General features: G+C 35.4%; 1 protein-coding gene across 1 annotated transcript; it reads left to right on the top strand.

Moving 5' to 3' along the window:
* Nucleotides 1-4,010: 4,010 nt before the first annotated feature.
* Nucleotides 4,011-19,215, top strand: LOC119072026. Its single transcript, XM_037177145.1, has 2 exons — nt 4,011-5,852; nt 19,180-19,215. Exons 1-2 carry the CDS (start codon nt 4,011-4,013, stop codon nt 19,213-19,215), a joined length of 1,878 nt encoding a protein of 625 aa, XP_037033040.1.
* The last annotated feature ends 2,413 nt before the right edge of the window (nt 19,216-21,628 follow it).

Consider the following 21,628-nt stretch of genomic DNA (forward strand, 5'->3'; position numbering starts at 1 on the left):
TCGAATGTCTGAATGTTATACTTACAACAATACAACGTGATCAAATATACAAATGTATAATCACATTTATACTGGCACGATATCTATGCATACCCCCATGAACAGAAGACACTGTAGACTGTTATTAATCCGAGGTTTAAAAAAACCAGCAACCGTTCCCATTCACTTTTTTCAGTTCGTATATTTTGCAAGAAAAAAAGGCAAAGCAAGAAAAATAAATAAGAAAATACAAAAAAAAACTTAAAAAAAATAACTTTTCATGGTGTGATGAAGTGGGGAGAAGGGTTGAAGATGTGTGCTTTTTGGTTTGAAGTTTCTTTTCGAAACAATACGTTCGGGTTAAATTGAATTTAGAGGTTTGTATAGGAACAGAGATCCTTGTCACGGGTAAATAAGTTTGTTGTTGAGCGAAAGTAAACTTTTCTGCATTATGGTTGCTATATGGTTGGTATTATAAATTTCGAAAAAAAAGCAAGAAAGAATCCTTCTCACTGCCATATCGATGAAAGTTTACACAGGAATGTTTCGATTCTCTTATATCCACATCTTGTTTTTCATTAAATTAAGTTTCTTTTTTGTTTCAAAGTCAAACTTTACTTTTTGCACATTGAAGGGTAGAATTTTTTTTCTTAGAAATATTAAACAAAGTACAATGCCTTTCTACTGCTTGCTTGTGGGAACTTTAATAAAAAGATATTAAAATCTTACATTATTTCCGAAATTTGAATATACGCTAAATATGCCGATTATTTCAACTTTAAAAATTTTAATTCTCAAAGAGATCATTATTAAATATAGCATCTATATCGGTAAAGGAAGAAAGTCATTTTGTCCCGAGCGACGCTTTGGGTATTTCGTCTGATTAATTTAGAAAAACTGTTCCGTACAGAGAAATGATAACAGATGGCGTTAATTCCGCGTCACAGGGCACATGTGTGGGTCGGAAGCAACTACGTCTTGATTTTGTAAATCCAATCTTCTATTGCTACAAATGAAATTTTAAAATTGTTTGCTTTTGATTAAGAACCTTTCACAGAGGGCGAGCATACACAAAGCGGAATTGTCTAATCTATTACTTTCCTTTGGTCTAAGAGAATCAGAAAGACGTCTGAATGTATTAAGTAGTTCCAACAGGATGGATAGCAAAAGTAGCGAACAGCTTCTATATCAAAGATTTTTCCGATCTGTGAGATGATATTACGATCTTCCGATGCTTTGCATTTTATAATGCTTTTCAAAAATACAATCCCCTTTTTAATTACCAAGCTTACCGCCGTGATTACATCTAAACTTAAATGCATTCATGGAGAGGAATTAGAATATTACTTTGAATGTTTGTTCTCCAAATCCTCAATGTTTCCGTCACTACAATCATCAAGGATTCGACTTCTAATGAAATCCGAATTCAACGTTTCCAGGCTGAACTTTTCAACAGCAGTGAATCTTGTCACAAGAGTCGTGAGATTTAAGTAATATTAGCAATAGTTGTCAAATGGTGTCCAATTATCAAATTCAAGTAGATGAGCTTTCATGTCAACGATTCCATCGTATACCATCAAATCTACTACTTCTTTTTGTCTAAATGATTTCCACAGATTGATAGAAAATCTTCTAACATTCGTGATATAAAATGAACACCGTCACCGATATCATTGCTCATTTATGTTATCATTTATGTTATCATTTATGACAAATAGGTCGAAGTTAATACTGTCTTATTCAACATGGAAGTCAGAAGGGTAGAAAAGAGCAAATCTCCGTCCGTGAAGAAAGTAAATTCCGATAATATTGTTGAGTAACGATACACTTTGTGGTAGATTATCGAATAAGCATTATCGGATGCGCTGTATATGAAACTATAAACTTTCATAAACATAGTAAAATGACATATCAGATCTCCGTAATGATAAACTGAATCATCATCACACAAATCCAAGTTATCATTTTGCAATTTCGTGTATCACCATCTAAGTTATTATCTGTACAATGACTCTATGAACTGGAACAATCTTCAATCGTTTTTGATATCATTAGCATCAAGATTGTAGTCAAGGTCTTAGGTATCTCTGTAGATTTACGACATCCACAGAATCTAAACCGCATCCTCTAGAAAAATGCTTCTACATAAATTTTAATTAAAGCTAGAAGGTTAACGAACGTACACTTGATTGGAGTTTCAGCTTCACTCGCAAAAAAACCACCTTTTATTCAGAATATATGCATCAGGTTATGTATGTCGATAGATCTCAATAGATAGGAATGTAGGTAGATGTAGGTATGCATCATTCCATCAGTGATGAGTTCATTGTGTTTCGTTTTCAGAGTATGAAAAATGGAATTGTTTGAAAAAAGGTAATGCTTCATTGGTGAGTGAGTCGTACGTCTTATTGAGAGAATTCATGGTAGCATAAAGTTTCATAATTTTTAGCCCCGTACGAAGTACAATAAGGGGCTAATAGTTTTCCGAAGATATCTGCGGCCATTCAAAGGCTAAACATGTAAGTGATACGTCAAATAAAAGGAATTTACAATACCGATCGACAAAAAAAAAAGTTTATGGAAATCAGATGATCGACTCGTTAGTTAGACCCCTTGGAGTGAACTAGGTACAGGGTGGCAAGCCGTTTTTGCTTGTAGGTTGGCCAAATTTGAACGGATTTCGATGGATTTTGCTTTATTAGATAGGTATTGACCGTACCAATCAGGGAAAAAAAAAGTTCGGCCGTACAGTGAACGTGGTGTTTTTTGTTAATATATCGAGTAAACTTTGACCGAATTTCATGAATTTTTTTTTGTTTGAAAGGTATTATTGAATGTAAAGTAGCTGTACTAATTTTTACCTCCTAACAAAATGGCCGTCGGCCGCCATTTTGGATTTTTGTAAAAACAATAGAAATCGGTGAAAATGATACTTACAAAGTTACTGATCAGTGGGAAGTGATTGGTTATGTGTGTGGGGTGTTTCAAGCATCCCAAATATGGATATCTATTTATAAATATATACAGCTATATTGAGCTATATAACGGTGTAGATAGTTCTTTTGAGCTATATACTAGCATATTTATTAGTAAAATGTTTATTTATAGGTAAATATAGGTTAATATAAATTGTTGCAAAAAATTTTTAAGTTTGGGTTACAGTTGAAAGGAACGTCGTACGGGGCTTCGTAATTGCGCTATGCGCAATTTTTAAGACGTGCACATTTCATAAGAATTTTAGGTTAGTAGGTTTAGGGTAAGAGTAGGGCGACCGACGAACTAGGGTCGCGTACGCAATAGATGTACGGGTTTGTACGGGGCTCAGTCGCAGCGAACGCTCCGACTGTTCTGACGGCTCGTTTTCTATGTGGTACGAGCATGTGACATGACACACCGTAAAAGTGATTTGTAAAATACTATTACTTGATGAAGAGAACATTATTGAAAAATATATCGATTCAGAGTAGGTTTCAAAATGATATTTCACAGAGGAGTTAAAAATACCGATTATTTTTGAAACACTTCCTGTGATATCATCTCCCAATCTATGCCTTCGCATGTACAGTTCTATTTTACAAAAGTCTCTTACTTTATTCCAGATGATGAACGATTGACGGTGCTTGTATCGTTTTTGTCGCTTGTATCGAAAACAGGCTAAATAGTGAGGACACTCATATTAAGTCTTCATACTTTTCATATTTTATTTGGCTTTAATAGAAGGGAACGTAAATAAAACGTTTTTTAAGAACAAACTTTACTCTATTTTTGAGTTGCTCGTCTTCACGACAATTTTCAAGTCAACAAAGTAATTTTTCTCACATGAAATGCATTGAGTGGGGTATCGTTAGAAAGGTATGATCTCTGACTATAAGATACAAATTAACTTCGATCAAAGTATGACCACTCACCGAACTTTTGTGACAAAACGATTTCGAAGGGGTGCATGAAATTTCATGAAATGAAAAATTTTGTATGGGGAAGGAACCAACGGTGTTGAATCGCAAAAGTTTTCTACAAAGGTCCAATCAAATATGATCCAACGAACACCGTTAAAGGCAACCGAAGGTTTTATGGATATTACTTATCTGCCACTGTACTATCAGAATGTCCGAAGTATTCCAGCGAGAACAGACCTGAGGAACAGAATCAAATATTCGAACTACAAAGGCTTGTGCTTTACAGAAACCCGTTTGTGCAAGGAACATGACAGTGAATGCTACTTTCCGAGAAACTTCAACGTATATAGGCGTGACAGAAATGCACTAGGTGGTGGTGTAGCAATGTTAGTGCATGAAGACTATAAATGTTTTCAAATCGAATATGTCAATGATCCTGACTGTGAGAGTGTTTGCGTTAAAATTGAACTTCAACCATGCCCGCTAGTGATATATTTAGCATATGTGAATGATCCAGCGAAGCCGAACCTCTTGCTTAAACATTATGACTTGATCCGCCAGGTTATAGTAAAGGAAACCGATAGCAGAGTGGTTGTGATAGGGGATTTCAATCTACACGACATTGAATGGAATTTCGATGATACCGACACGTTTTTACTACCGCAAAACATAGCATCTCACACCGAATCAGTATATTTTCAAGCAGCATCAGAATTCCTACAGAAAGTTCACGACTTGCCGATGTTTCAGTTGTCGAATCTGAAGAATATTTCAATGAACGTTCTCGATCTAGTGTTTGTAAACGGGACCGGTGATATGCATGTGTCCAAGGCTCCTGTTTCAGTCACATTAAACACGGAAATAGACCATTTTCATGTACCAATAGAGTTGGCATTCGAATATATAACGGTAGAAGAGGTTCGATCGACAGACGATTTCATCGAAGTATTTTCATATAAATCGGCAAACTATGAACGTATATTGCAACAATTGGAGTCAATAAATTTTGCAGCAATCTTCGATCGAATGGACGTGGAAGAAGCCTTTGACTATTTCTTCGAGCTGCTGAATCGTATGATAATCGAAAATGTTCCAAAAGTGCGTATAAAAAGAAACAGCCACAGACCGAAGTGGTGGACTCGAGAGTGGCAGCAGAAAAAGAACAAAAGAGACAAAACATTTAAGAGAAAACCAAAGAATGCAATGACGTCCGAGTATGCAGAAGCACTGATTGAGTTTAATGAATTGAATGAAAGGTTGAACAAAGACTACATTAACCAGGTGCAACAAAATATCATAGAGGATCCTTCAGAATTCTGGTCGTATGCAAAGTTTAAAAAGAAAAGTTCATCGTATCCAAGAGAAATGTTGTTTAATGCAAGAAAGTCGGATCAACCAGAAGAAATTGTGGAAATGTTTGCTGATTTCTTCGAAGGACTGTATGACAAAGACGAACTTCCAGTCGTATTCGACGAAGTGTATGGAGAAGAATCTGATGACGTATGGGATGTTGATTTAACGATGTCCGATATTGACAAAGCTATCCGTGAATTAGATGCCAAAAGTGGTGCTGGTCCTGACGATATTTCGCCAATCTTCATAAAGAGCTGTGTGGATGGCTTAGTGTGGCCATTGTGGATATTGCATAGAAAACAAATGGAACTGGGAAATATCTCATCAAAACTGAAAATTTCAAAAGTGGTTCCTGTGTATAAGAAGAAAGGAAAGAAAAATGACGTGAAAAACTATCGCATTACCGCAATCAGCTCGATTGTATTGAAAATCTACGAGAGAGCAATTCAACCAAAGCTTTTAGGAGGCATTAGTCCCTATATCACGAACGCTCAACATGGCTTCAGACCGAGACGTTCGGTTGAGACGAATTTACTCAACCTGTCAGTAGCAGCACATGGCGCATTTTCCAAGAAACAACAGCTCGACGTTTATTATGGTGATTTCGAAAATGCATTCGACAAAGTCTGGCATCGGAAGTTGATAAGAAAGATGAAATTGTTTCGTATTGGAAAGAAAACAGCGAGATGGCTATTCGAATTTGTTCACAATCGGAAGTTTTTCGTTAAAATTGGTAACACCACTTCCAGAACATATACAGCAACGTCAGGGGTCCCTGCAGGAAGTGTTATCGGTCCAACGTTGTTTCTGATTTTCATAAACGACATTGTGGAATGTGTCCAGTACTCACTTCCGCTGTTGTTTGCGGACGATATAAAATTGGCATTGGAAATAGGTTCGACAGCTGATTCAAGACTTTTTCAAACCGAAATCAATAATGTCCTGAGCTGGAGCAAAAGGAACAGGCTTCCATTTAATTTGGGTAAATGCGAAGTTATCACCATTGCACGAATAAACGATCCATTCTACGTCACGTATTTCATGGGCGATCACGTCATCGAACGAAAGCAAGAAGTTCGAGATCTTGGAATTCCAGTCGACCCACAGTTTTCACTCATTGCGCATATGGAACGGTGTATAACCAGGGCTAGACAATCAATGGGATACATTAAAACAATTTCGAAAGGACAATTTGGTACGAGTGCGTTGGTGGTTCTGTACAAATCATACGTTCGGTCAAAGTTAGAGTTTGCATCGGTGATCTGGGATCCTTATCAACAAAACTACAGTGATGATATCGAATCAGTGCAAAAACAGTTTGTTATGCATGCGCTTGGAGACACGAATCGTATTCCACCTTTTCGACTGGCACCTTACACAGAGCGATGCGAGAAACTTGGGTTGCAAAAGTTATCAATTCGAAGGAAAATTACAACAGCAGTGATGGCGTACGATTTGTTTCACAAAAGAATAAATGATTCGAATATTGAAGCGAGACTAATCAGAAGGACACAGCATCGCTTGTTGCGAAATGAAAGGCCTCTAGCTGAAGCGATTTATGGAAACAACTATGGACACAATCAACCTTTGGCGAAAATCATCAGATCGGTAAACGAATTCAGTGATATATTATGGATGGACAGGAGTGATTTTAAGGCGGAATTAAAACAAAGACTGAAAGAAGATAGAATTGTTGATCAGTGAAAGTTTTGATATTTTGATTCTTATGATTAACGTAACTGAATGTGATATTTTGTGACTGATAGTTGGTTTAAGATTTATGTATTTTACTTTTATGTTATCTTGTATGCAGCCAATTTTTTGGCGGTGAATAAATAAATTAAATTGACCGTACCAATCAGGGAAAAAAAAAGTTCGGCCGTACAGTGAACGTGGTGTTTTTTGTTAATATATCGAGTAAACTTTGACCGAATTTCATGAATTTTTTTTTTGTTTGAAAGGTATTATTGAATGTAAAGTAGCTGTACTAATTTTTACCTCCTAACAAAATGGCCGTCGGCCGCCATTTTGGATTTTTGTAAAAACAATAGAAATCGGTGAAAATGATACTTACAAAGTTACTGATCAGTGGGAAGTGATTGGTTATGTGTGTGGGGTGTTTCAAGCATCCCAAATATGGATATCTATTTATAAATATATACAGCTATATTGAGCTATATAACGGTGTAGATAGTTCTTTTGAGCTATATACTAGCATATTTATTAGTAAAATGTTTATTTATAGGTAAATATAGGTTAATATAAATTGTTGCAAAAAATTTTTAAGTTTGGGTTACAGTTGAAAGGAACGTCGTACGGGGCTTCGTAATTGCGCTATGCGCAATTTTTAAGACGTGCACATTTCATAAGAATTTTAGGTTAGTAGGTTTAGGGTAAGAGTAGGGCGACCGACGAACTAGGGTCGCGTACGCAATAGATGTACGGGTTTGTACGGGGCTCAGTCGCAGCGAACGCTCCGACTGTTCTGACGGCTCGTTTTCTATGTGGTACGAGCATGTGACATGACACACCGTAAAAGTGATTTGTAAAATACTATTACTTGATGAAGAGAACATTATTGAAAAATATATCGATTCAGAGTAGGTTTCAAAATGATATTTCACAGAGGAGTTAAAAATACCGATTATTTTTGAAACACTTCCTGTGATATCATCTCCCAATCTATGCCTTCGCATGTACAGTTCTATTTTACAAAAGTCTCTTACTTTATTCCAGATGATGAACGATTGACGGTGCTTGTATCGTTTTTGTCGCTTGTATCGAAAACAGGCTAAATAGTGAGGACACTCATATTAAGTCTTCATACTTTTCATATTTTATTTGGCTTTAATAGAAGGGAACGTAAATAAAACGTTTTTTAAGAACAAACTTTACTCTATTTTTGAGTTGCTCGTCTTCACGACAATTTTCAAGTCAACAAAGTAATTTTTCTCACATGAAATGCATTGAGTGGGGTATCGTTAGAAAGGTATGATCTCTGACTATAAGATACAAATTAACTTCGATCAAAGTATGACCACTCACCGAACTTTTGTGACAAAACGATTTCGAAGGGGTGCATGAAATTTCATGAAATGAAAAATTTTGTATGGGGAAGGAACTGGTCTGCTTTTACTGAATGCTGTTCTGAGCTCCAAAAAGCTCCCTGAATCGATGTGCGTTCTTAGTTTTTTGGGTGAATTGCGGAAAAACTTCTGTTTTGTTGAGGAGGGGCGTGCGGAATTCACATTGAGACACGTATTGGACTGCAAAATATTACAGTTTGGACCTTTTATCACCAAATTGCATAAAAAAATGTTTAAAATATTTTATGAATCGAATGTGAATTCCGTTCAATAATGATTACACAAATTGTGGTTTATTTTATACAAAAGACGCTGTTTACATGAAGCTCTCAATACGTGATGACGTATGATGTAGCAAGACCCACTAGACCAAAAGATGTAATAGATTCGATGCGGATGATATCTGTGATAGGGTAAGCAAAATTCCATAGAATTCCATCTCATTCAAATGAATGAATTAACGAAACATTTAACGAAACTTGAGGTTATGTCTGAAAGTACCGTATCTTGAAGATGATCTATACTCCCTCTTGAAGAGAGAGGCAGGATCCGACAAAAACAGTCGTACATTTCCGATAATTTGTCTAAAAAAAAAGTCGGTCTAGGTTCGCTAAAAACCTAAACAAAACATTAGCACAATTTTCCGTTACATGCTTCAAATCTCCCTTTTCTTCTATGTTTCTATTTATTACACCGGAAAATATTGCTTCAGCTTTTTTATCTCAACAATCTTCTCATGGAAATCCATTATTATTTTTTGGTTATTTAATTAAAATTAATCATCTAGCCAATGTTAGCACAAGACTACTCTAAATATCGACTTGCAATAAAATCCGCTTCTACCATAGCATTTTAGTGGACCGCACAAAATGATTCGATATGATTTTTCGGAAAACCTTTCACATTTAATCTGATAATCTCAACGGCAAAGAAATAAAAGTCCGCAAATATTTCAAAGTCACGATCCACCCTTCAATTAAAATCCATCATAATCCCATTCACTATGTGAATTTTAACAAAGTTTTCGCAATGATGCCCTCTCAAATAACCATTTCGATGACATTTTACTGTTGTAGATATTATACCCGTACACTAGCCAGATTAGAGATTTTTGTACTTTAGTGTGGCTGTATATTTACTGTGTATATAAGTAACGTATATCGAATAAAATATATAGTCGGGACATTCATGTCTTCAATAAAGCCAACTATAACATCCAGGATAATATCAATAAAATGTCGTTGCGGAGCTTTTAAGCTTCTAGAGTGGCGTATATATGCATGTAAGTTCTATACGTCATATGTGTATAATCAAACACAATGAGTGAGGCATAGGGAAAAAAAATCTCTACTTACAACTGACGTGATGTTTCTATTGACACAAGATTAATTGAAGGGATATAGCCTTAAGTGGATCGGAAATAAACAGAGTTTGCTATCGCTATTTATTTAGGTCCAAGCATATGTCAATAATAAATCCATAGAGAGATATTTACCTTCTGTCAAATATAGGGAAAAGCAATAAATCTGTGGAAGGAGGAGACTGTATTATTGTGCGTTTGAATACACACACTACACACAGATCCACATATAGATCTAGGGATATTATACATATCCAAACAAATTAAATAAGTTATTTTGCTTTGGTGTTAATTTATTATTTTTGTTAAAGCGGAGAGAAGGCTGCTGTGGTCAAAGTAGTTTTTCCTTCCTCGAAAGAGAAAAACAAATGAGCAAATGAATGTAATGCTTACTTTCATTAATAACAATCTTCTGGGGGGAGGTTAAATCAGTTGATTATAGCCTGTGCGGCTTTGTATGTGGTGGCGATGTTGGAAACATATCCCTTCGCGAGTGTGTGGATGGAAGGTTTTGTGGTCTTGGAATCAAATTTCATATACGATTGCTCTTAAATGTTAGAAATGAAAATTCTGCAAATGTTTCGTGGTTGCGGGAAAGTAGACTTAATAGAGCGAACAAGCTTAAAACGAGGAATTTGAAAATTCCGCTGGTAGACAAGCTTTTGGCTTTCACTAACGCCACCATTTTGCACAATGCTGTACTCGCAGTGCCGCCACCGCCACCACTTACATTTTTGGTGCCATCAGCAATTTCATATTTTACATCCTCTTGACAGCAAAAACATTTTTAAGTCTCTGAGGATTGTTGTGCAAGCAATCCTAAACAGAGATAATGTCTTTAGCAGGAAATGCTGTACTAGAGTTGCTGACTATGATGTTTACTATAATGTTAGTAGATATTCATCGTTGATTATGTGATTATGCAATGCATAATTTGCTTACCACGTATCGTAAGAAGGTATTTTATTGAACACGATATCTTGTCACTCTTTAACTTAGCCTCGGGTTGGTAATCTGAGGAATAGTGCGATGAAATTCTGTTACACGACACTTGGTAGAAAACTAACTATGCGTTACGGTGAGGTCTTTGATATCTCTCCGTTTCGTTTTCCCAGTGGATCCAAAATCTTTTACTTTATTAGCTTCAAAGTATCATTTCGCTATGTAAGAAAACACCAGCTATAGCTCACGGCTTATGGTTATTGTCTTGTCGTTCTCAATAACAGATGACAAATTGTTTCACGTTTCACGACTATCGATTGTAATCTGATTTGTAATAAACGTTACACAATTGACAATGCATCATAATTGTGTGTTCTCGGCTGAAGACATCAATGAGAACTTACTTATTGAAACAACTTATAAATGGGTTGGGTATATGCAAATTCGTTTTACTTCATACAAAGAAATTGTCCCATAATACCAATGAACTGACAGGTTTTTTGCAGATTTACAGTGGATTTTCTTTAGTTCTGAATATTTTTCAGATTTTTTTTAGAATTTTTAAAGTCATCGATGCTTCCAGTCAATAAAGTTTTTCCAGGATAGTTCACTTTTTGGCCTACACATTCCTAAAATCGATGAAAATGTAGAAGACAGAGTGATCTAACGGCTTCACCGTTAAAAATCGATTTAAAGAATGTATAGGCCAAAAAGTGACATTTAAGTCGTAACGTTCTTTGAAAATCCCTTAATTGACTGAGAACATCGATGGATTTTAAAACTGTGATAAATCTAAAATTGTGTTTTCTAAAGGTGAGCAGACTGTAGCTTAATATATTTGCAATTCTATTTCACAATCATTGACATCGGATTTCACGTATTCAAAATCCCAACAAAATCTCTACGAGAAAAGTGTGACGCAGTCTTTGTAGTACAATTTCTGAAATGAATGATATCGCTAGAGTTGACGCTTTCAGCTTCGTTACGCAAAAATTAAATTGTAAACCCAATTAATAGAATTCAATTTTATCGGAATTGCTCAACTTTATTAATGATTCACCAAATATTTCGTTCACCTTTCGTGAACATTATCAATGGTGGTAGCTGGAATCAACATAAAAATCACAGTTACAATCGTTAATCTAAACTTATTCGACTAACATCACCTACCCTATTTGCTTGTCAATTACATAATTATCAACTCCGTTCGTCTAATTCTCAATTTCATGTACATCATTTCCATACTCTAGAAATACAAATTCATTCAAAAAACGATTCAATTTAACGTTCACATCAAAATCTCGCCATTGAACTAACTTGTCTTTGGTGTTAGATTACACTACGTCAATAAGTTAATTAGCCGGACGATTGAAAATATCGAAAAAATATAAAACTTCAACCGATCAAAAACAAAACACAACTTTTTTTACACGTCTTGTCCTCTACATCCATCAATGATTACGTAACACTACTACCTAAACGCATCTCTTTCTCTTTCAAAATATGATTGTACGTGTTCGACAGAAACTTGCATTCGGTTTGTTTATTCATTGCATTAGGTGTAGTCTTAATGTGAATCATTTCCATGATGTCTCTTTTTTGTTGGTGATTTTCTGTGTGGAGAATCGTCACATTGTCCCAATCAACAATATGTTGCGTACCAGGTTCTTGATTAACGACATGATCACATAGAGCACTATGTTTGCTATCCTTAATCCTTATGTGGTATTGATGATCTGACATCCGTTTTTGCAAAAATTGTAAAGTTTGACCAACGTAAACAAGTCCACAAGAACACGTCACTCGATATATTACGTTTGATCGGTGTATAATCGGTACAGCATCTTTGATTTTCGAGAACAAATGTTTTTTCAAATTGTTGTCTCCTTTGCCAACAACTTTGATGTCATATTTGCCAAACAATGATTGAATTTTTTCAAAAGCTCCATTAACATATGGCACAGATACAAATTTGGTCTTTGTCTCATTGTTCGTGGCGTACTTGACTTTTCTCTTCGTACTATTTATCGTCGTATGAATTAGCCTTTCCGGGTAGCCGTTCTTTTTCAATGTGTCAGTTAATAACTGAAAATTCGCTGAATGGAACTCTGGATCTGCTAATTTCAGTATTTTGTCAGTTAGTAAAGATATTGTGTTCTTTTTATAACTGAACGGTAGACTCGAGAAAAAATTCAAATACCGACCAGACCAAGTCTTCTTGTGATACCAATCCGTTTTTACCAAACCGTTTTCTTGTCTTATGAGTAGTGTATCCAGAAATGGTAGTTTTCGGTCATTCTCTACTTCGATAGTGAATTGGATGTCACTGCTGTATGAGTTGAATACATCTTTTAATTCATCAATTTTGTTGTCTGGACATGAAGTGGTAACATCATCGACAAATCTCGAAAAGAACGGTAGTTTAAACTTGACGAATATTGAAGTTCCGAGAGACGTTCAGAATGTCATTGGTCTAGGACAGAAGTTCAACATGCCAACCGAAAATAAAAAGACACCGAACAATGAAATAATTGCAAGCTTAGAGCCAACTATTCAAAAACTGGAAAACACGATACAAAGGAGTGAATTGAGGAACAAATTGTGCAACATCCTGACCAACCATGCTAGGATGAGAGTGAAAAAATCAACGAGTGAAGTGATTTTCAAAAAACAATTTCAACAAACGAAGACGTTCCTGAAAGAAAATCCAGACGTATTGGTAATCAATGCTGATAAGGGTAATACAACCGTCCTAATTAAGAAAGAAGATTACATGGCAAAAATGCAATCTTTACTTAACGACAGTAAAACGTACAAAATATTACCCCAAGACCCAACGAAGAAAATTGAAGCTAAGTGCAACAGGCTTATTGGAAATTGGGTGAAAGATAATTATATCAATAAGTGGACAGCACGTAAACTTAGAAGGTATAATTCGGTGATTGCCAAAATGTATGGAACAATTAAAATTCATAAAGAAGGTGATCGATAAATTCACCGACTTATAACCTTTCAAAAATGTTCTCCGACATTCTGAAGAATGTCACAGGCAACACCAGAAGGTCGATAAAAAATGCGTTGGATTTTAAAGAAAAACTGAACAACGTAAGAATACCAGATGGATATGTGTTGGTTTCGTTAGACGTGATTTCGTTATTTACAAACATCCCAAATGAAATGGTCTACACAGCAATTAACGACAAATGGTTCCAAATCAAAAAATTCACCACTCTACCGAAAAGTGAATTTCTAAAAGGCATCAAAATGGTAATGGAAAATTGCACTTTTAGTTTTAATGGTACCATATACGAACAAATTTTTGGCTCACCGATGGGCTCTCCAATGAGTCCAGTTATCGCCGACTTAGTAATGGAGAAACTAGAAGAAATATCAATCAGTAAGCTGAAGTTTAAACTACCGTTCTTTTCGAGATTTGTCGATGATGTTACCACTTCATGTCCAGACAACAAAATTGATGAATTAAAAGATGTATTCAACTCATACAGCAGTGACATCCAATTCACTATCGAAGTAGAGAATGACCGAAAACTACCATTTCTGGATACACTACTCATAAGACAAGAAAACGGTTTGGTAAAAACGGATTGGTATCACAAGAAGACTTGGTCTGGTCGGTATTTGAATTTTTTCTCGAGTCTACCGTTCAGTTATAAAAAGAACACAATATCTTTACTAACTGACAAAATACTGAAATTAGCAGATCCAGAGTTCCATTCAGCGAATTTTCAGTTATTAACTGACACATTGAAAAAGAACGGCTACCCGGAAAGGCTAATTCATACGACGATAAATAGTACGAAGAGAAAAGTCAAGTACGCCACGAACAATGAGACAAAGACCAAATTTGTATCTGTGCCATATGTTAATGGAGCTTTTGAAAAAATTCAATCATTGTTTGGCAAATATGACATCAAAGTTGTTGGCAAAGGAGACAACAATTTGAAAAAACATTTGTTCTCGAAAATCAAAGATGCTGTACCGATTATACACCGATCAAACGTAATATATCGAGTGACGTGTTCTTGTGGACTTGTTTACGTTGGTCAAACTTTACAATTTTTGCAAAAACGGATGTCAGATCATCAATACCACATAAGGATTAAGGATAGCAAACATAGTGCTCTATGTGATCATGTCGTTAATCAAGAACCTGGTACGCAACATATTGTTGATTGGGACAATGTGACGATTCTCCACACAGAAAATCACCAACAAAAAAGAGACATCATGGAAATGATTCACATTAAGACTACACCTAATGCAATGAATAAACAAACCGAATGCAAGTTTCTGTCGAACACGTACAATCATATTTTGAAAGAGAAAGAGATGCGTTTAGGTAGTAGTGTTACGTAATCATTGATGGATGTAGAGGACAAGACGTGTAAAAAAAGTTGTGTTTTGTTTTTGATCGGTTGAAGTTTTATATTTTTTCGATATTTTCAATCGTCCGGCTAATTAATTTATTGACGTAGTGTAATCTAACACCAAAGACAAGTTAGTTCAATGGTGAGATTTTGATGTGATCGTTTTTTGAATGAATTTGTATTTCTAGAGTATGGAAATGATGTACATGAAATTGAGAATTAGACGAACGGAATTGATAATTATGTAATTGACAAGCAAATAGGGTAGGTGATGTTAGTCGAATAAGTTTAGATTAACGATTGTAACTGTGATTTTTATGTTGATTCCAGCTACCACCATTGATAATGTTCACGAAAGGTGAACGAAATATTTGGTGAATCATTAATAAAGTTGAGCAATTCCGATAAAATTGAATTCTATTTATATTTTATGCTCATTAAAATAAGCTTAATTCTTCGACATGACTGACTCGGATAAACCCAATTAGTTCCAACAAGCTGGCTTTGGTTTTCCCATCATCTGCCAAATAATTTGTACCAAAAAAAAATTTGACTGAAAACCACGAAAAAAAAAATCTGCGTCGCATGTGGCAGATACTTGTAAGTCTGTTCCTGAACATCTGCCACTTTGCGACACAGATTTTTTTGATAAAATTTTCGTGGTGAGGGGCCGTTCATAAAATACGTAACGCAAAAAATGACATTTTCAAGACCCCTCCCCCTCCTGTAACGCCAGTGTAACGCAAGCACATTTTAATTTATTTTAAATGAAAATGTTTTAATTCCCCCCTGTAACGCTGTGTAACACTAGACTGATACCCCCTCCCCCCTATTTTGCGTTACGTAATTTATGAACGGCCCCTGATGGAATGGTGGAATAGGTTTTGTAGTGATAAATACCAAAGGGTAGATACTGAAATGTTCGGCTATACATACTTCGTTCTTTTTTTGGGGATTAGACTGCGTCAAGTCCTCCGCTATCGCTCTGGAAATGATTTTAATATTTCATCAAAATATACCAATATTACCAGCACATGAACCAATAAAGAGTGCCCTTCCAATCACCAATTTCATCATCGTCTCATTCAAATTTATATATTTAAAGTCTTCACAATGTTAATAGGAGAAAGATATAGCAAAATACGAGGTAAACATTTCAACCGAAAAATAATCCAGACTTCTTAAGTGCAGTACATAATGCCTAATAACCACTCTGTCAGTGCTGACCATTTCTCGAGAGCATTAAACACACACTTTCGAAAGATAAATCACCATAAATTTTGTATCAAGTTTCTAATTGAAATGTCATTTTTTGTTCTTCCACTCCAACCGCATATAAGCACAGAACTTGAGCAGCATCTATCCTACACCATACCCAGCCTTTTCTTAACACAAAGAATTTAATATGAATAGAGTGTGTAAAATGTTTGCTTATAGCCGTAGATTGTGTCTACTCCTAGAATTGTATGAATGCGGTTCGGGTTTAAAGTCAAGAGATTTCTCTTTTGTGTTGCGAAATGACACAGTGCCGCATATCAAAAGGTTTTCCACATCCACACTTCTACCGCAATAATACACATACCCAAAGCCTTGAAAACTTTCCTTTTAAGCCAACGGGTGTTACACCCAGCACAAGAAATGAAAAAAAAGAAGAAAATTCTTCGTTTTGAAAATATCTTTTGGCATTGTTGGGACGAAAGGGTTAAATCTTGTATTATTATGCAATTTGAAATAATATCTTTTGAAGGGAAATACTATTTCGTATTGAAACGAAAGAGAAAACTTTCAAATGGCTGATGTCTTGTTTGTAAATATCGGCATTTCGGCAAATAATATTAACCAACAACGGGGGCTTTCACTGAACTTCACATACTCACTCACATACGACAGTTGTAAGCTTGGCTTTCTTCAAGTAGCATTTCATTTAGATAACTTGAACATTCTTTAAACTAAATGAAATCAAATCGATGTATTGTGACTATGCGGTCATTTCACACATGAATGTTTGGAACTCATCGGAGAATTTGTTAAGTGAAACGGCAGCTCATTTATCTTTCATGCAGCCCTTTTTCCACCCATTCACAAAATAACAAAGAAACAAAGCTCAACATATAAACGAAAATTCCTCGGAACGAGCTGATACGCTACAATTCTTTATCCCAAAATTATTATTCAATGACAATGTGATAAATGTTCGCATCCCAAAAGGACCTAAAGAACCGATATACAATCACCATATATACACATTTCGGTGTTGATGATATGGTTGTTTTTATCCCCTCCGAGTGGAAGATCAAAAAGTCAAAAATCACTTCCTAATTGAAATGTCGGATGTATATACCCTTTCATCAATGCGCGATTGTATCAGTTTTCGATTTTTCCAGCATTAGTCTTCTTGAGTGTAAAGAGATCGTATTGGACTATGATGCATGTGGCACCCATTTCCACTAAATGGATGAGATCTAACTTTTGTAACAATAGAATATTTCAGGCACGAAATGTTTCCGAATTGATTGTGAGAAAGGATGAGGTTGCATGTTATGCAAATGTGTACGTATTCAACGCATTTTATTCCTTCTTCACAACATATTATTGCAGGTACACGGGGAATCTGTTTATATTTTCACTTTTTTACTCGATTTTTGATTGTGGAGTAAGAGTTCTTGCAACACTAGTTCAGGAAGAAGAGGAATATGGGTTCTTGGAGGTGGACTCCCTTATTGCAACTAAACACTTTCATATGAAACTTGTTGTGAGTAGCCGAGACAAAAAAGGAACACTAGTGTCACAGTCGCATGGCAACAGATTGATGATGTACAGACTATGAAAAATTATTCGATTACAAGCGTCGAACGTATCTCAACAAAGTAACGAAATCTTTTACTTCATTTGAGTAACGTATCTTCTAATGTTAATTCAAAATCTACTACTTCAATGTTTTTGTCAAACGTTTCTCTAATTAGGAAAATACTAGCCAGAGTTCATGGCTTACTCTTGTAGACCTTGTCGATTGCAGATTTCGTGAAAACACGGTTCCAGTATGTCAGTGGGAGCTCAAATATCAGGTACTTACTGAATTTATAAGGCTTCGTGTGACGGGCTTCTATAGCATCTACTTCCCTTATATCACATTCGGTACGTTTATGGTACAACATACCAAATCAAATTACGGCATATCACAACCATATACGATGCAGATACACCATACCTCTATGAATATTTATAAAACAATCCTATTCTGAAATGAGCTAAAATATAAATAAACACTAAAATGGAATAGGCTAAACGACAAATGGAACTTTAAGCTAAAATCGATACCACTCTAGAATTCATTTACCCTCTCACACTCCATGGGCCCATTAAATAAATTAGTGGTAAAGAATTATGTTTATCATTCATTCTGTTCCTTTAGAAAAAAAAGAAGTTTTTGCTGTCTTCGATGATAGACAATTTGAGATTCAGAAATTGTACATAAACAATATCGTTAAACCAAAACTCTATGATTAACATTCGAAAAGACGGAAATTCTAAAACTTTAAAAGGTACAGAAATCATCAATCATTGGGATACATCACAATAAGCACTTGTTTTCATCTTATTTCGAGTATAACACACAATTTATTCCTTTCTCTCTCCATCTCTCTCTACTCCACTTTTCGAAATTATATACGTCCGTAAGGCTACACGGTTCGCCTGGTGGACCGGTTTCTCTGTGTTCGTACTGTATGCTGTAAAATAATATGCTTGACATAATTGGAAACGATTAATGAAGGGTACTAATTTACCATATTAAGGTCCCTTGAGGCTGGACTATTGTTATTCGTGTCATCGTCATGGTGGGATAAACTCAATGGTTTTCAACACAAACAACGATGTATAACCATAGATTTCCATTTGCCCAGTATTTTTGAACTTATATATAGTGCATTGAATTTTGGAGACAATAAATTGTGTGAGCAATTGTTGTGTTGAATGTCGGACGTCCACTGAATGGGGGTAGCGTATTGTTTGTAAGTAGAGTAGGCATTTATTTGCATTTCAGGGAAATGTGCCTATGGAGTAATTTGGAAGATATGAAAACGATTTCATTTCGAATATGAGTTCACCGAAAGTGGATCACCAAAAGTGGATCCTATGCCCAAAGGTGCAAGAATTCGATAGCAAATCCAAATTAGGTGCTGGACAAGGAAACTACAGGAGGTTACAAATAGAGTACAATAAATCAAAGAACAAAGGAGATTACATCATCACAACAGTAGCAAATATAATAGAACGAAAACGAGCTTTTTGTAGTGAAACGAGGTGTGAACAGAAAGACGAGCTTTTTGCGTATAAACGAAAGCTTTTTGTGCAAAAATTCAAATTTTTTGTTCAAAAGTTCCTGATGTGCGGAGAAAAAGTTTTTTTTTATATTAGACTCAAAATTTTACACAATTGCCCTTCATTATTCACAAAACTTAAATGTCACGATATGTCTTATCTCTCCCCCAGTAAAAACCAAAATTTCTCCAGTAAAAACGTCAAAGTTTTATGCCTATTAGCGACACACAAGCAATATAACCAAAAACATGTTACGTAACGATACGTTCCAATAATCATATCCAGCCGCAACAAATCCTTTTTCCACATTCACAATGAAATCCTCAAATCTTATACGAATTATATATTTTCATAAACTTTGTCGTCTCCATCCTTCGTACAACAAAATAATTTGCACATCATTAATTATATTATTCAATAGGATTTTACTATCTCATTTGCTTAGGCCCATTGCATTTGTATACGTACCAATATATATAAAATACCAGAGACGATGAGATGGGGTGTTACACAGGGTTTTGGTTTATCGTAATTTATAAGCAATTTATTTTAGGCAGTTAAGCTCTGCTCCATTCTATAATATCGACTGATTAAATCGATTAGTTTCTTTATTATTAAAGGTTTGTTGGGGTTGAAAATCTTTTCATTTTGAGAATTTCCCATTTAATTAGGTTTTTGGATTTCCCTTTTTTTCGCCTCTTTAAGAGTTGATGAGAAAACATGGGACGAAGATTATTGATTGTGTTTAAACAGGGTTGTTAAGTGTTTGGCATTTTTTTTGTTTCTCTTTAAGAACTGCGACATAAAAAATATTCCGGGTGCCAAATTAATTGTTTCGCCTTTATGCCTTTCAAATTATTTAGCCTGCCACAGTGTGATGCCTATACATACACTCTCAAGATTTCTTTTTAACAATCGCCGTTGCGTCGTTTCTTCTTTTTTATATTACTGTGGAAAAATTGTTGATTTAGTGTTCGAGAAATGTAGCATAATGAATTGATGTAACTTGCGTATTTATTAAGTAATCGTCAAACTTAGTCGACGAATTTACAATATACTTTAACGCAGGAGTTGGATCATAAAAACAGTATTAATTGGAAAAGTTTTCTATTGAATCAACAACATTATATGAGTTCGTAATGTTAAGGATACTTATGTTTCCATTAATAACTAAAAGCTTTTCGTTCTGACGTTGCATGAGTAGATATCAAATAAATCTTTCGCTTTCGAAAATTCATTATAAATCATCCACACATAGGATGAAAGTTTCTGCGGAATGCTCTTAACCAACATAGCCAATAAGGCGAAAGTGTATTATATTTAAACATCATAGAAAATGTCTAACACGTGTGTGTGTAAGAGCATAGTCATTTTAAATGCAGCTGTTGAACAGAGTTCGCTCTGATAAAGATATGAAATTACTTTGGGATAAGTGCAGGTCAAGCAGATAATTTACATGGTGGTATGAAAGAGCAAACAGACAAGTGAAAACGTTATTGGCTGAACCAATTTACTGGCTTACAATGCCACAATATCTGAATTTAATTGAACTAGCTTCGATTTCATAATAATTCGTTTTTCTCGATCGGGATTACTTACTGCCACGCTCAACCAGCTGATATTAACTCATATGATAATGTTAATTGCATTGGATTCTTCAACGAGGAATATTCTTATATCGATGGAGAATAACAAAATGCCACCACAATGATGGTAAGTGTATTTTCATCATGTTTTTTTACCCCTTTGTGTTTTCCCTGCCACCTGTTCTCTCATCGGTTGTATTGTTGGTTTTGTGGAGGAGAAAAATTGAATTGACGTGAAGTTTCCTTGGTGCAGTTTGTAGAAAGAGCAAATTTCAATTTCAAACCTGGTCGTGTGGTGTGTCGAATGTGACGATGTGTGGTCAATCTCGTTTCGCATCGGGTTCACAATTTTCATATCTTTTCCCTTTAGGAAAATAGTTATTGGCTCGCTGCCCGCTGCAGTACATACGTAAGGTAGTAGCTATGAGATTCATACAACGTTTTTCTCAATAAAGGCAGCAAATGTTTTATTTTTCGCCACTGAGTTGTGAAATAGCTATTTTCCTAAATTTTGCACAAAAGTTTCGTCTCATGTTGAAAACACATCAGTTAAGGAACATGGGACAAGTAAATTCTCTATTCTACGAACGAAACTTTTACTCACTAGTGCGTAAATGGGTTTTTATGACATCGAGATAATATATATTTTGCCGTAGTCGGTTGACTGTAGGTGGGGCAAAGTATCACTGACTATTCGCTTCCAAGAACACTTCGATAA

Source organism: Bradysia coprophila (genome assembly GCF_014529535.1).
Source record: "Bradysia coprophila strain Holo2 chromosome IV unlocalized genomic scaffold, BU_Bcop_v1 contig_5, whole genome shotgun sequence".
NCBI classification, from domain to species: Eukaryota; Metazoa; Arthropoda; class Insecta; order Diptera; family Sciaridae; genus Bradysia; species Bradysia coprophila.